Source organism: Choristoneura fumiferana, chromosome 9 (genome assembly GCF_025370935.1).
Source record: "Choristoneura fumiferana chromosome 9, NRCan_CFum_1, whole genome shotgun sequence".
Taxonomy (NCBI): domain Eukaryota; kingdom Metazoa; phylum Arthropoda; class Insecta; order Lepidoptera; family Tortricidae; genus Choristoneura; species Choristoneura fumiferana.
The window spans coordinates 7,407,131-7,423,775 of NC_133480.1; the positions used below are offsets into that span (position 1 = coordinate 7,407,131).

General features: G+C 36.8%; 2 protein-coding genes across 2 annotated transcripts; both read right to left on the bottom strand.

Moving 5' to 3' along the window:
• Nucleotides 1–2,032: 2,032 nt before the first annotated feature.
• LOC141430810 (uncharacterized) lies at nt 2,033–5,160 on the bottom strand. The gene is made up of 3 exons (XM_074091665.1): nt 5,044–5,160; nt 3,987–4,270; nt 2,033–2,160 (listed from the first exon to the last, which is right to left on the bottom strand). The coding sequence occupies exons 1-3, from the start codon at nt 5,111–5,113 to the stop codon at nt 2,104–2,106; spliced, it is 411 nt and encodes a 136-aa protein (XP_073947766.1). The 5' UTR covers nt 5,114–5,160; the 3' UTR covers nt 2,033–2,103.
• A 9,114-nt stretch (nt 5,161–14,274) lies between these two features.
• Nucleotides 14,275–16,393, bottom strand: LOC141430811 (uncharacterized). Its single transcript, XM_074091666.1, has one exon. The coding sequence runs from the start codon at nt 16,280–16,282 to the stop codon at nt 14,300–14,302; it is 1,983 nt and encodes a 660-aa protein (XP_073947767.1). The 5' UTR covers nt 16,283–16,393; the 3' UTR covers nt 14,275–14,299.
• Nucleotides 16,394–16,645: the final 252 nt, after the last annotated feature.

Sequence of the window (16,645 nt, forward strand, 5' to 3'; positions counted from 1 at the left end):
TTTCCATGCCAATTTTCCGTAAACGTATGTACAAAAACAGAGTCATCTTTATCAGGGGGTGTGTAAATAGTGCTCGGCACTCAGGCGCACTGTCCTTTTTTTTTAAACCCCGGTGCAAAAAGAGGGGTGTTATAAGGTTGACGCCAATGTGTATGTGGCATCGTAGCTCTAAGACGGGTGGACCGATTTCAATGCGGTTTTTTATACGTAAAAGCGCGTTTCTTTGCAGTGGTTCTTAACTTTGTTTGGTAAGAATCGGTTTAGCTGTTTTTGAATTATTTTATTTTGAAATGACAACTTTTCAACTGTTCTAAGTTGGTTAGGTTAGGTTATTATGACGTGTAAAATGCGCTTCATATAGGTAGTGCCACGAGAATTGAAGTGAATGATTACACACACAGCTACAAAAATAACTGATTACACAAAAGGAGAATGAATGAAATGAATGGGTAAATGTCAAAATCCTGCTGTCATTACATGACATGTTCTTGTGTGCGCGATCTCAACTCTAGTGGCACTATACTTTCGCTTTGTTTGGGAAAACAGGAGGTATTTGAGTGCTAGGTGAGGTAAACGAAGCGTCTCTATTGGTTAATGAAAAACACATCCCTCGCGACATATCCTCGCACATTATTGGTGGAAACCGACCTTAAAAGTTGATTGACGACACATTTATGCTGGTGACTGTACAGTGTACAATCACCAGAATACAGTATAGGATAGATAAAATTGCGTAGTTAGATCACAACTTATCTTTTAGTCGTAGGTATAATTTGGTTTCTTGTGTTCCTATTGACCGAGTGACTACGAAACGCGAGCGAAGCGTCTCCGTTACATCTTAGGCACAAATGATTTCGTGTATCTGTCCGGCTGTCTGTTTTCCGCAGGTTATATTTCTCATATATTTCTGGTGGAATTTTATGAGTTCGATAATTAAGTATATGGATTTATTGTCGCTTTAGATTTTCGTAATTAAGGTTGGAAAAACGAAACCCTTGTAGGATCACTTAGTGGTCTGCCTGTCAGTCCTTTTATCATGATTTTTTTACCCAGGAAAGCGTATAGGTTTCAACTGGTTTCAAGCTCTTATTACTATAACCTAACCAAAAAAACTTGAAAAACCTCAGACTTTGTCATTTCAAAGTTCAATATCACAAAAACAGCTAAACCGATTTTGATGTAACATGTCTAAAAACGATCGCTAGAAAACTTGATTTCAAAAATAAACAAAACGCATTGAAATCGGTCCACCCGTTTTAGAGCTACGGTCCTACAGACAGTCACATAGCGGTTAAACTTATAACACCCCTCTTTTTGCGCCGGGGGTTAATAAAATAGGTACTCAGGTCTGATTGCCCTTTGGAGCAATGAAAATTTCAAACTTCTAAGTCAACAAAATCAAAACATACATTCATTATAACCTAACCAACAAAAAGTTGGAAAACACCCCACCTTTGTCACTTCAAAGTTCAATATGTTAAAAACGGCTGAACCGATTTTGATTTAACATATCTAAAAACCATTGCTAGAAAACCTGTTTTCAAATAAAAGAAACCTCATTCAAACCGGCCCACCTGTTTAAGAGCTACGGTGCCACAGACAGACAGTCACACACGCAGACACACATAGCGGTCAAACTTATAACACCCCTCTTTTTGCGTCGGGGGTTAAAAAAAGTGTTTCTATACAAGGTACAGCCAAAACAGAACAGAGACCTGCCTCACGAATATGTATGTACCAACCAAGTGCTGCTCTATGTATTTATTAGATAACATGAAACAAGCATGCCGCGTCCGCGTCAAGCAGCGCACCCGCGTGAGTTAGCGGAGGGCCTACTATGTAGAAATCAAAAAAACGGCTGAATAGATTTTAATGAAATATGTCTAAAAACCATCGCTAGAAAACCTGCTTTCAAATAAAAAATACCGCATTCAAATCGGTCTACTCGTTTAAGAGCTATAGTGCCACAGACAGACATAGTGGTCAAGCTATTATAACACCCCTTTTTTGCGTCGGGGGTTAAAAATAGGAATTACAAAACAATAACGTTTATTAGCACCATAAAACTATAAAATAAATAGGAAAACAGTTTGAGTTGTCAATTTATAAGGCCTCGTAGAAAACAGTGGCTCTTGTGGGGCTGCCATCGACGTAGAGTACCTGAAACAAGTAAACAACCGTTAGGTGTAATTATTTTGGGAGAAACAATGAAAATTGAAAAACGGAAACCGCTGGTTGAGAAAAGTTCTGAAGTGGCGACCACGAATCGAAAGACGAAGGGTTGGCAACCCTTCCACTAGACGGACTAACGACATCGTGTTTAGGGTAACCGGTGGATGCAAGTGGCGAGTTGTCGTTCACTGTGACATTTCTAAGCGAAAGACCTTTGTTCATCAGTGGACGTCTTTCGGCTGTTCGTTGATGATGATAAATTTTAGAGATGTGACCTCACAAGGGTGAAGACTCTGTTGGACAGTCTAAAGTACACTTGACAAGAGTTACATAATGGGACACCATATGTTATCATTTTAGACTTTAGCAACCAATTAATGCTGTCGTTATAGGTAACAAAAAGGAAAATCCCTCCCATCTGGTTCGACCACCATTGAGAGCAGACGCATATTTTTCTCTGACACAACTTTTATAATAAATAGTTAGTAATATTGACCTTTATCTTGACTAACGTATTGTACTTGCTAGTTATTTAAATAGTGGTTAAAGAGGTACAACGAATCCGTTGTCTTAATCCACTTGCTGCAAAACTATGCCGGTCTATAACCTCCAACAGACTCTACCACCTAGTTTTGGTTTGAAAGAAAGAAAGAGAGATGAGAGAGAAGAAAGAGAGATTATTTTGGTTCCATCAGTACCACCACCTTACAGTAGGTAATAAGAGGTTTGAGAAAGAAAAAACCCATATTTTATAAAAAAAACTAGGACCTCCTGATTCAATTATTGACATTACCTAAACATTCAAAATTAAAAGCCACTACGGTAAAGTCCACCTAGTGATAAAGATAACCGTTACAGACTCAGTCGAGAAAGATATCAAAAATAATAAAACAATAAATTAAAAGTCTGTGTAATCTATAGCCCGTGAATTTTGCCGTAAAACTTCAATAAATCATGCGGATATTAGTAACTAGTATATATTTAAAACCTTTCCTGAAGTTATCTTCGTGAACGAAGCTAAATTCTTTTTTAATTTTTTTACATACATATATACATATGTATACTTAAACACATACATTTAACGCAATACATAAAGAGTTTGAGTTTGACTTATGGAACTTTGGTCAATAAATGAACATGCCATTTCCAATAGGCTTTAACTATAAAAATATAACAACCGCAAGAGCAAAGACTTTAAACAAGAGGGGCACGACATGTTCTCCAAACCATACCACCGGAAACTCTGCCACAGACTGCCAAACCTGCACACGGATTTTCTAACTAATAAGCAAACAAATACCATTAACCTAAGCTATCCACTCGCTCATCTAAAAATCCGTATACAAATCTAGCAGGCTCCGCCAATTTGGCTAGTAAAACACCAACATTTAAGAGATTAATTTCCCAAACTCTATCAAACATCTCCAGCTAGCTCCAGAGGTACTCCTATAAGATATCACATCAATAAGTGATACACATCCTCAACCATATCCCACTCAACACAATTTGGCGATTCTGTCTTTCTCATACGCAAACTTATAAGCAGTTAACTAAAGATTTTATACAACGTGCATTTTTGTTACCACAAACTTTAAAGGTAGTTAATAAGCAAAAGCCCTAATAAACATACTTACCTACTTTCATGTGTTTTATTTTAAAAAATCGATTTATATCCTCATAAAATAAATTAGCACGCAATGTACCTACCGCTACATGATGTCTACTTTTTTATGATATTATTATTAGACTAACATTATTATGAATGCTAAGATTATCTCAGAATTAGTTACAAACAAAAATCTTAAAGCACTTACCAGTTTCATGCCAGCAGCGTCAAAACTCCTGTCCATATGAACGGTCGTGCCATCAGGAAACTTCATGTAAGAATTCAACACATCTCCTTCTAGGGAGAAGAACACCTTAGTGGCAATGCCGCCAGGGGTGGTGAAGTCGATTTCCTTGCCAAGGTCGATTTTCTGGTCCAACACTACTTTGTCACCAGCTTTGATTACGTACTGGAGGGTGGAGTCACTCGTCTTGGTGAAAGTTGTGACAGATTCCTTTTGACGGAGGAGTGCGAGAATCTGCTCGGAGAGCTCTGGAAATTGATAAGGTATTGGATTAAAACAAGGTTATTCAAACGCCAAGGTATTCACAGAAATGTTACCATAAAATGGAAATCAAAGACAGTTTTTGGGATTATGAAAAATTAACAACTGTTAAATATTAGGTAGGTACTATGTATTTGCCATTTAATATCTGTTTCTTGATGTATTATTATTACTTAGCTGTTTTCAAAATTGATTCAAACTGAAGGAAAATGTTCAGTGCTTGGTCGACCATGCTGGTGCTGATCTAAACCAATAAATTATTCATGATGTGATAAACTACCTACTTTCATGACCGAGCGAGAGCCCATCGCGAGCAAAGCATCCGTATTTCAGCTTGGGGAAAAAATGTTTTCGTATGTCTGTCTGGACGTCTGTTCTCCTTTACTGGTCGCATTTAAATTGATTTTCATGAAATTTTGTGAGCAGGTACTATCATAATGATTATCATTTTAATTTGTTGATTCAGTTTTCGAAAAATAGCAAAATCACGAAGCCATGGGGATTGCATGTAATCACTTACGCTTGGCCTTTTTGTCAAAAGCTAACTAACACATAACATTATGATGTGGACAGCTGGTGATTTCCATCTCATGAAATTAATAAAACCTTCATGAATTGATTGGCCACATCATGAAGTCATCATTTCTTTATCTGGCTACGACAGATATTTAGCATATCCTTTGGCTATGTTATTACCTATTACATTACAAAGCGTAATAATTTATTTAATTGAGCAATGAGCGGACATTGAGCTACTTACTTAGTTTCTCAAAGAACTCCGGCCCATTCTCAACCTTCACTTTCTTGAACTGCTTGCCAAAGAAAGACATGACGAGTTAGTTTTTGATCGTTATCACAGTAAAATAATGTTCTGTTTGCAAGCAAACTTCTTTTATAGTCTTTGTAATCTTTCTAAAATATCTGTTAGCGGGTTTTATTGCAGTTAATCCTCGCCGATAGACAAAACCGTTTTATACAGAAAAAGAAAAACAATTTATTTGGGTAAATAAGTATAGGTTGTTTAAAGTTTGATTCAAACAATGGAATCCTGAAAATTAACAAGAACTGTTTTACAGTCGTAGGTTTTTTTTTTTTTTTTCAAACTTGATTAGTTATTTATAAGGCACCAATTAGAAGTTCTACTTTAATAAGACATTGAAAAAGCAATGAAACATTTAAAACAAAGCCTCCACTGAAATGACGTGAACTTATTTAAGTTTCAAAAATTCACCTATTCTGTCCAGCGGTGAACAGGTCCTAATGAACCCCAAGCAAATTTATTATTAAATTTTTTACACCTTAAATCTTCAGATAGATTGATCTATATAAGTAAGCATTGTTGTTGATCCGTACACTAACGTGCCAATAACAATTATATACCAATAACACAAGCTTACTTTGGGGCTAATCAATTGGTGTCAAGTGTCCCGGGCCGTGATATTTATTATTTATCTAAAATGGTACTGGACATTTATAGATAACTAACTAGCTGTCCGCGTAGTATTCGTTTATCGCTATCCTGCGGGAACTATGCGATTTTTCAAGATTAAAACTATCCTACGTCCTTCCCCGGGGCTCAAACAATCTGTATACCGAATTTCATCTAAGTCGGTTCAGCAGTTTAACATCCAAATCTCCAAACATCCAAACATCTTGAAAAACTTTGAAATTTATAATAAATATTATACTTAATATTAATAATAATAGTAATACTATATTATTATCCCTTATAAATTAACTTTATGTAAGGTATCTAAATAAACGATATTTATTTATTTAATTGTGTTTTATATCTATATCACAATTATATATATATATTACTAGCTTCTGCCGCGACTTCGTCCGCTTGAAATAGTAATTTTGGGAAGTATTTAATTTATATAGGATACCTATTCTGCCAATAATAGTACATAGAAACTTCTACGGTTTACCAAAAATAACCTATTTTAGTACATTGCTACAAATATAAACTATTTTTTTTTGTTCTTCCATACATCCATCCATCCGATGTTCTTTGGTAAAACATAAATATTTTGCGGGTAGCCATATTTTAGCAATACGACGTGTATTCTATCTACCCTGCCAACACAAAAGGACTAATTCTTCATAGTGAACTTTTGACACCTTACGTCCTTTATTGTAAGTCAAGGCATTTTTACCAAGCATAGCTACATATATTTCCGATAAATATACTTATACGTAGTAACTTTTTTTGGAATTCCTTAAGAACTTTCATACTCATATTTTCAAGTAAATAGGTCGAAATTTGAAAAGCGCCAGATCAAATGTTTTTTAGGGTTCCGTACCTTAAAAGGAAAAAATGGAACCCTTGTAGGATTACTTTGCTGTCCGTCCGTCCGTCTGTCTGTCAAGACCCTTTATCTCGTAAACGCGCGGAGTAAGGTATATATCGAGTTGAAATTAAAACCCTAAACTCAGGTCAATAGTCCCGAAAGCTGTGAAAAAATCACACCTCTAAGTCAAGGCAATCAAAAGCTACAGTCGTTAAAAAGGTGTTTTCATACAAATTGCCTCAACAGAAAAAGTTATAGGGTAGGTACTTCTGGCTGTCCTAGAAACTTGGAATTTTGCATAAAGGTAGCTCTTATAGCACAATAAATAAGAAAAATCTGAAATCATAATTTTTCATGTCTGACTGTCTATGTGAATAAGCCATCTAAAATGACCCCACATTGCGTACATTTTGCTTATGAGCTTAAAAGGCTCTGCTAACACTGCACCATCCCCTCTGCTAACATCCCCTCGCATGTAACATTTTCAAAAACGCTTAAACAAATATCTATTTATTTCTTATAAGTAGCCCAATGCCAAGTTTCATAAAGAACCATCGATTTATCTTCAACAATGACGATCTTCCATAAGTATAATGTTTCATCCCCTATTTCACCCCTCATTGCACAGGAAGAATTTTTAAAAACGCGCGAACAAATATGTATTTATCTCTTATCACGTGCCCAAATACCAAGTTTCATAAAGAACCATCGATTTATCTTCGACAATGACGATCTTCCATATAAACTTTCACCCCCTCACAGGAAGAATTTATAAAAACGTGCGAACAAATATCTATTTATCTCTTTTCACGTGCCGAAATGGCAAGTTTAATAAAGATTCATCGATTTATCTTCAATAATGACGACCTTGCGTATAAACTTGCATCCCCTATTTCATCCCCTCACAGGTCGATTTTTTAAAAAAGCTCAAACAAATATAGAATTATTTCTTATTAAGTGCCTAAATGCCAAGTTTCATGGTTTTATCTTCGATAGCTACGAACTTCCACCATATAAACTTTCATCCCCTATTTCAACCCCTGAAAGCCTCTTTTTCGCAATAAAAAATAGCCTATGTTCTTTCCCAGGGTCTATTCTATCTCTGTACCAAATTTCATCAAAATCGGTTCAGCGGTTTAGGCGTGAAAGCGTAACAGACAGACAGACAGACAGACAGACAGACAGAGTTACTTTCGCATTTATAATATTAGTATGGATTTCTTATTAAGTGCCTAAATGCCAAGTTTCATGGTTTTATCTTCGATAGCTACGAACTTCCACCATATAAACTTTCATCCCCTATTTCAACCCCTGAAAGCCTCTTTTTCGCAATAAAAAATAGCCTATGTTCTTTCCCAGGGTCTATTCTATCTCTGTACCAAATTTCATCAAAATCGGTTCAGCGGTTTAGGCGTGAAAGCGTAACAGACAGACAGACAGACAGACAGACAGACAGAGTTACTTTCGCATTTATAATATTAGTATGGAAGTATGGATTTCTTATTAAGTGCCTAAATGCCAAGTTTCATGGTTTTATCTTCGATAGCTACGAACTTCCACCATATAAACTTTCATCCCTATGTCAACCCCTGAAAGCCTCTTTTTCGCGATAAAAAATAGCCTATGTTCTTTCCCAGGGTCTATTCTATCTCTGTACCAAATTTCATCAAAATCAGTTCAGCGGTTTAGGCGTGAAAGCGTAACAGACAGACAGACAGACAGACAGACAGAGTTACTTTCGCATTTATAATATTAGTATGGATTAATATTATTAGTCCTACTAATGTAGGACTACAAATTTGTACCTACGGAGCCTTCGAAGCGCGAGCCTGACTCGCACTTGACCAGTTTCGCGGAAATATAAAAGTGCACTAACGTGGACTTCCGCTTCCGTGGTCGCAAAGACCATCGGAGTTACTACTCCATAATAACAAGTATTTCACGGGTTGAAATTTGAGTACTTTAACACAGTGCTAAGCAGAGAGAGAGAGAGAGAGAGAGAGAGAGACGCAGGTGGTAGGGCTTTGTGCAAGGTCCGCCCGGATTGCTACCACCATCTTGCTCGCTAATCCTGCCGCGAAGCAGCAGTGCTTGCACTGTTGTGTTTCGGCGTGGAGAGTAAGACAGCCGGTGAAATTACTGGAACTTGAGGTATCCCATCTTAGGCCTCTAGGTTGGCAACGCATCTGCAATACCCCTGGTGTTGTAGATGTTTATGGGCGCTGGTGATCTCTTACCATCAGGAGACCCACTTGCTCGTTTGCCATACAGTCGAATAAAAAAAGAGAGAGAGAGAGAGCATCACAACACAACACGACAGATAACTGTGAATGCGGCTTAATTCTTCTCGTCCGAGGAAGCTGCCAACCCGTCTTCCCCCTCCTACGTCTCATCTCGTCTTTTTGCTTAGCTATTTAAAGAGAGAACGTTGCCAGCATTTTGCGAACCTTGCCTAAGGCGGTTGTTTCACCGCCGGCGAGGAAGCGACTACCTATTGACTATTTTCTCGCTCAAGAAACTAACAAATGATATAGATCCTGTGTGAGTAAAAGAGACACATATAATAATAGTTGATCGCTGGCTGTTCACACTGCTGGCGGGAACTCTTCTTCACTCTTTTGTCGCAGCGACAAGAACTATAAAACTTGCTCAGCGATGTTAGCTTGGCGGCAAAGATACGCATCGTACTTTTGGACGGCGATATCAAAAGGATTATATAAGCGATTTAATAATACACCTCCTCATTGGTATCGCTGATTGTGTTATCATGACTCACAGAGGTTATTGGAAACTAATCGATAAGGTTTTGTGACTTGGAGTGGAAAAATTAATTTTTGGGCGGTAATTTATAGAAGCAATGCGATTTATTTCTGCCGGTGTTGGGTGCTTTGTTATTTATTAATTATTGCTCACAACTTGCACTGTCAGGGATGAAAAGAAGTCTATGTTGATTTGGGATAGTGTAGCTTACCTACTATAGAAAAAAAGATAAAAGCCCTAACAATTAAAAACTCGACTCCACACTTTGCGCCAGTGAAGCTACGATTAGGGACAACTGGCGCAGAATGGTTCAATGTCCTACGTGACGACTGCTTTGTCAAAGACTTCAAAAGACCGACAAAAAAGGGAAGAGATCTCACTAATAATGAAAATAAAAATGTAATCCTTTCAGCAGTTCAGCAGAGCTACTACGAAACTCGAAACTCGAAGTTCGTGTCGTTCGGTCCCTCTGACACTTATACTGTTTAATACGAGAGCGAAAGGGACGGTACGATACGAACTTCGAGTTTCGAGTTTCGTATATAGTAGCCCTGCTGATGCTATCCCCTAAGTACCTACATAAAAAACAAAGAATGCAAATGTACAACATCTTAAATGTTCAACAACATTAAAGCACGATTGCTTTAATGTTGTTGAACATTTAAGTTGTTGTCATCAGCATCGCCATTATCATTAGCTCCTAGGCCTCCTTTTTCCGAAGATACAGAGCAGTAGATGTTAGGCACCTACCTTAAGAGTTGAGAAGCGAGACCATCTTTCTATTCGGGATGTTGGACGAGACCTAAAAATGTTGTTCGCCAGGCTTCGCTGCCTAGAGCGAAATGTAAAGATTGAGTTGTAAATGAACCCCCTAATTTTTCTTCGTGTTTGTGAAATGTGCTGTCAGGGGCGATGCACCTGCTAACCTCCTCCGGAACGCTACAGATTTGTGGGATAAGATTGTGTACTTAATGCAAGTGCCTGAAGAAAAATTGTGCGCAAGCAAGATTTAACTACAGGATTATTATGCGTTCCATCAGGCGTTTAGTAACACAACTCATCATATAATTAATGAAATCAAATCAATGAATAGGGTAAGAGGATAGGAGTATAACATTCAAGGCAAATCTGACAATAACCGTATACATTGCGGTGTCAAATCTATAACTTTTAAAACATACTCTGAATCTGAATTCTCTACAGTGCAATCTACTACGCTATGGAATCGGTTACTGACCTCTGAGGCTATCTCTCCCACCCTGGGATCGTTCAGGGAAGGCTTGAGAAAGATGTGGCCCACATCTTCTAAAATATTTGAGAATATTCCTTTTTTTTAATTCATATTGTATGCATTCATGCTTGTAAGTATGCAGCGACTGTAGTAGGTACACCACTGTCAGCACCAGTAACAGGGTAGGCAACACTAATTTATTTGTATATAGTAGCATAGCTAGTACTCGTAGTATATTTTTTTAATTTATGTATTAAAGCGTTGTGTTGTAGCTTCCGCTATTTTTTTTGAGTATGACAGTGTTTATTGCAGTTTGCAGTTTTAGGTAGTTTTCTTCATCAGTGATTAAGATTATAACATAACATACAATTTTCGATTACAACAACATAAGAGTACTACTAAAGTACCTACTTACAAATTAAAAGTAAACTTTTTTTTAATTGTGCCATTATTAAGATTGTACTTGAATTTTGAAACAAGTTCCTGTGGTCCACTTATTGTAGCGAGTTCTTGCGCCATCTAGTGTCGAATAGAATTATTATTATGGTCTCTTTCTCGGCTTGGTCTGAATTGTTGATATAAGTAGATAATTAAAAAAAAATGCGCCAGCTCTTGACAAACTGCTGAACTATTTCAAAGGTACTAAGTACCTAGTAAAATATAAAATTATTGAATACCGAGAACAAGAATATGAAATAAACCGAGAAAAAGACGCCTGCTTAAATTAATGCGAAGCACATTAAAATAATTATCTTCCTGCTTAGAAAAGTCGGTTATTTCTTTAGATTCTAATTATTTTATTATAATAGCTGTGTTGCCCGATACATTGTCCAATGAGGGCTATCGCGTATGAATTCGCCACTAGAGGCGCTAGTGTAGCGTGAGGTCTCCGAAATGTCAAATCTCATAGGTTTTGGGTGAGCTACGCGGGTTTATTTATAATTAGAATAATTTTGTGAATATTTTGCAATATCTGAAATTAATTATGGTAAATATGCGTTCCGGGGCAATGAATGTCTGTGTTTTGAGACAGTTTTGTCTTTCGGAAACCTTTGTCCTCCCTTTTTTCCGAACAAAACGGGGACTATGCAACACTGTGGCATGCTCAATATTTATATGGTATGGTTTTAAGGTGTATTAAATATGATTTTAATCTAAACTTTGTTTTCACGCCCGTAATAACAGACTTTCAAAACCATACTTAAAAACCTCACGCAACAGTGCGCCATCTAGTGAGACAAAAAACGATAGCCCTCATTACAAGGTGGTTAGTTAATTACAAGGTCCTAAATTACCTGTACGTCATACGTGAAGTAGGTATAAGTACAAAATCAGCAGGTCAGTAGGTACTTAGTGTTGGCTGACTGGCAGCCAATTAATTTAGATAGCATATTAGTTTTTTAATGTATTGTCTGTGAAAAAAATATGATTTTGATATTGAACACGTCAGTATTGAAAGCCAAATTGTTCTCAAAAATAATAGGTACAAAATAAATACTTAATTATAATCCGAGAAGTTGCGCTGTTTCCTTCATCAACACTTAGATTAGATATACTCGTACCAGATAGGTCCACGAGATAAGAACGTGAGATTTCACCCGGGTCTAAGGATCAAATAGATGATTAGGTAATTAGCGAAACAAGATAATACAAAGGTCTGTAAGTACCTATGGAGATTAGTACCTACAGTTAAGTGTAAAAATATGTACTGACTTATTCAAAGTTTCAAAAATATGTACCTACCACAGACTCTTATTCCGACCCAATAAGGCCGTAGGTAACATATTTTTGAGTGGTTCGAATAGATACTTATTTTTGCACTTGACTGTACCTAATCGCTAAGTTTAGACTGTATGAAATATCGAATCTGTAAAGTAGGCGATGCGACCTTCATTAGACCCAAGAATTCCAAAAACTACTGATACCTACTTACTGAATAGAATCTATGCGATCTAAAATTTACATAATCAGTAGTTTTCGTACACATATTTTATTAATATCTGCATAAACATATACTTTATGCCTTGTCACAGTCCATTGGACTACTTATAATAGTCGTGATCGACCGGTTGGCCACTGGCCACCCCTGAGGGTCTACTGCGTAACGTATCTGACACATTTTGTATGCGAAAACTGTCAGCAAGTGTCAGAAACGTTACGTAATAGACCCTCTGCTCTATCTAAATCATTGTAGAACCTGATGAATTCTTGAAACTAATATCGAGAGGCACCGAGAATTGACCCTTTTGTTCGCAGGCCTATATACTACGAATTTCGTAGTCGCAGTACAAAGCATTATGCCGTCCCGCTCACGCTAATGTCATAGAGTAAGAAGGACGGTATGATTTTGCATTTTTTTTTAATCGACTGGATGGCAAACGAGCAAGTGGGTCTCCTGATGGTAAGAGATCACCACCGCCCATAAACATCTGCAACACCAGGGGTATTGCAGATGCGTTGCCAACCTAAAGGCCTAAGATGGAATACCTCAAGTGCCAGTAATTTCACCGGCTGTCTTACTCTCCACGCCGAAACACAACAGTGCAAGCGCTGCTGCTTCACGGCAGGATTAGCGAGCAAGATGGTGGTAGCAATCCGGGCGGACCTTGCACAAGGTCCTACCACCTGTAAAATGAAATGAAATGCATGAAATTCGAATTTCAGTGTAGCCCACTGAGCGTTTCCGAATTAGTATTACCATACACGTCTGGAATCTGAATTTGTCCAGCTTTCTCATTTTGACGTATTTTTTACTCAATTTACAAAAACATTAGGTACCTAAGTACCTAAATATAAGATTTAGGGGCTGTTTCACCATCCATTGATTAGTGTTAACTGACAGTTAAATGTGATGCCGTCTCTATTTATTTTGTTCGAATATACGGAGACGGCATCACATTTAACCGTCAGTTAACACTAATCAATCAATGGATGGTGCAACTGCTCCTTAGCTTCAATGATTTAAAATGATACTTTGTTAGATCAAGCTCCCAAAATTTGATCTTATTGCACTATCTTTAATATCCAAATCCCATTTAACCTGATATTAAAATAGTAAGTAAATACCTACTTTAACTAGGTACCCATAGCAAACTTTTGTACTGTTTTTTTTTCAGTCACATTTTCATTTTTTACATCCACAAGTCGACAATTAAGATATATTTGAAGAAATAACAAAAAATGCTTGCATATTCTTTATTTTTTTATCACAAGAGGAGAGATGGAATTGGAATAGGAAACTTTGCAATAAAAACAGCATTTTACAAATATTCCAACAGGGTTTTATATATTTTTTTTGGACTGCTATAATCACTGTCCTTATACTTAATAGATTCATGCAGCTTCTTTCAACATTGTAACTGATTATGTAATGATGACTTACAAAAAGTAGCAAAACTGGGCCTTATTACACTTGCGATTTGCGGGTGAGTTGAAACTTGAGTGAGGTGAGCGCGCAGCAAGTCCGCTGCGAGAGCGTAACGATTTCACCGCGAGTGCGGAACGATTTCACAGCGAGCGACAAACTGGGACGCGATACTAATTTTCCCTCGAGTACGCAGCAAATACGTTGCGTACTCGAGACGAAATCTTTACGCGCTTATTTTTGAAACATATCTACGAATTATACCATGCAATCTCTGTTTGTTTTGTCCGAATAAACAGAGACAGCATCACATTTATCTGTAACATAAAATTTATCAACGAGTTGTGAAACAGACCCTTTTATTTGTTCAAGAAGGTAATGAATAGTAATTTAAATAAGCGTCGCAAAACACGCACAAAGGTTTTTCTTCCAGCAGTTCTATTCTTGCTAAAATCCCGCATCTTTTACAAGTAAGGTATGTATCACTTTCTATTGGTGTCAAAGTCAGAGCACAAAACATATTTAAATGTCCATCAGCACAAGAAAACCCATTGATAACTTTATCACAACATTGACAAGTATACTCATGATCTACTTGCACAGCTTCCATAATATCAGAAGAAACTAAATCTGTTAGCGCAACATTGTGTTTTTGACAGTAATACTTTATATATTTTTTAGTTGCCACAAATGTTTCTTCTTTCAAGCCATCTAAACATTCACCATTTTGCACTTTAATATACAAGTCTCTCATGACTTGAATAGCATGCAACGCTAAAATCTTTTCCCTGACAATTTCTAAAGAAGTTTCCGGAAGCCAGCCCTTTGAGCCATTTCTTAGAATCTTATCTAAAGAATTGTACAAAATCAGAAGAATGTGGTACACCTTCATTTTGGCCAAATTGTTAGTGCTATTTGAGTAAAGTTTGAGATAATCTAATGATGGTAAGGTTTTTAACTTCATTGTCTTGTAACGCAACATTTCGATGCAGTCATTGTACTCAGTGAGTCTTTTCTTAGGATTTGTGAGGAGACATGAAATTTCATTTTCATGATTAACATTTTCAGTTAGAAAAACTATGTCCACTGTTATGTTTTCTTTCCTGTACATTAACTTTCTATCTACTAAAGCTAATGCACAAATCATTTTATTATTCGAAAACAGAACACCATATAATTCTTTGTTTGCATAATTTTCCTTGATTAAAACAGGTGTTAAATCAAGTCCTATATTTTCACCAGATATTGTGACTACAACCTTGTATACATTGCTATTTATTGTGGTTACATAAATTTCTTTGTTATTTTCAGATATGCTGGTAATTTTATGGTCATTAATATTGTACAGGCGTTCAGATATTTTATTACAATTGACATCCACAAGCAGAACAAGCAAATGCCTTTGTTTATTGCATATTATAACAATATTATCGCCATTTAAAGAATATTTCATATGTTTTACAACAAATCTGTCCTTAGACGACCACAAAAATTCCACATTAACTAATTTCAAATTGTCGCATTCCCACAGATATTTGTATACAAACAACTGGCCAGATTCATTTGCCATTATTAAAAAAAAAACTTCATTTGAAAGTGGTATCCATTTCATCATAACAATTTCTTCGCTCTTTGTATCAAGCGTTGTCAACAGATCTATATGAACTACTTCAGCTTCACACTTAAGTTTCCAAAAGTGAACATCACCATTTTTCTGTGCTGTTACAAAGTTAAATGCACAGTTATGTTCATTCCCCCAACACATAGCTGTAGTTACCACAGCCGTAACACGTTTTTTGAATTCACCAAAATCCCGGGGCAAACTGTTTGAATTATCTTTAAACTTTTCTTCTATTACCGATGAGATATTGAAGATGCTTTTGAAACCGCAGCTTCTTGGCCCATACAATTCTACATTCCCAACGTTGGTTAATATAGCTAGTATACTTTCGTTGTTGTAAATGAAATCAGGAGGAGACCACTCAAAGGCAATTATACTTGCCAATTCTTCCACCAGTAGAGGGTTATGAGGCCATAAAGAAGGTTGCATTGTCATTTGCTCATATTCAAAATTCTTCATGGGTCGTCGCTTGAATTTGCTTGAAAATAAGCTCGTGGCTGGACAGTGCTTTGGGGAAGGTATGCTAATAACACACCAGTCGATTTGCTTGTCTATACATTGCAAACCATGGGAGAAGTACAAAAGATTCAAACCTTTTTCAGAGCGTACGGTCAAAAACGAATTCTGCCATGAAAACGAAGGTTCCTCGCTCTTGTTGATTACGATTGAACGTTTAGATATTTCATGTAACGGTTTCTGATCCATTTTAATAAAGTTTGAGTTTAACATTCATTTTCAATCTATAATTAAATAATAATTAAAGGACAAACTAAGTTTTCCTCATAAGTTCGTTCACAAACTAATCAACCAACCTCAATTTGATACGTCAGTCATCAATCAAGTCAATGTCAATGACTGTCAACAAACTTTTTTTAGTTATACAATTCTTCAGTAATGACAAAGAAGTGCAAGTTGTAAGTACAGAAAGAAAGAAAGAAAATGTTTATTCTGCATTTGAACAAAGTAACAAAAAAAAGGTGGAACAATTAGCTGATTACTCGAGACGAAAGGGACGGTAGCTCAGCAATGCTGTGCAGGGCTACTACGAAACCCGAAACTCGAAGTTCGTGTCATGCGATCCCTCTCGCTCTC

What these genes read in the sequence shown, in the direction of transcription:
- LOC141430810 (XM_074091665.1), bottom strand. Translation starts at nt 5,113, where the DNA reads ATGTCTTTCTTTGGCAAGCAGTTCAAGAAAGTGAAGGTTGAGAATGGG. An exon ending in GGAGTTCTTTGAGAAACTAA is followed by an intron (nt 4,271 to 5,043) that starts GTAAGTAGCTCA and finishes ATCAATTTCCAG; the next exon opens with AGCTCTCCGAGCAGATTCTC. An exon ending in ACGCTGCTGGCATGAAACTG is followed by an intron (nt 2,161 to 3,986) that starts GTAAGTGCTTTA and finishes TACTTGTTTCAG; the next exon opens with GTACTCTACGTCGATGGCAG.
- LOC141430811 (XM_074091666.1), bottom strand. Translation starts at nt 16,282, where the DNA reads ATGTTAAACTCAAACTTTATTAAAATGGATCAGAAACCGTTACATGAA.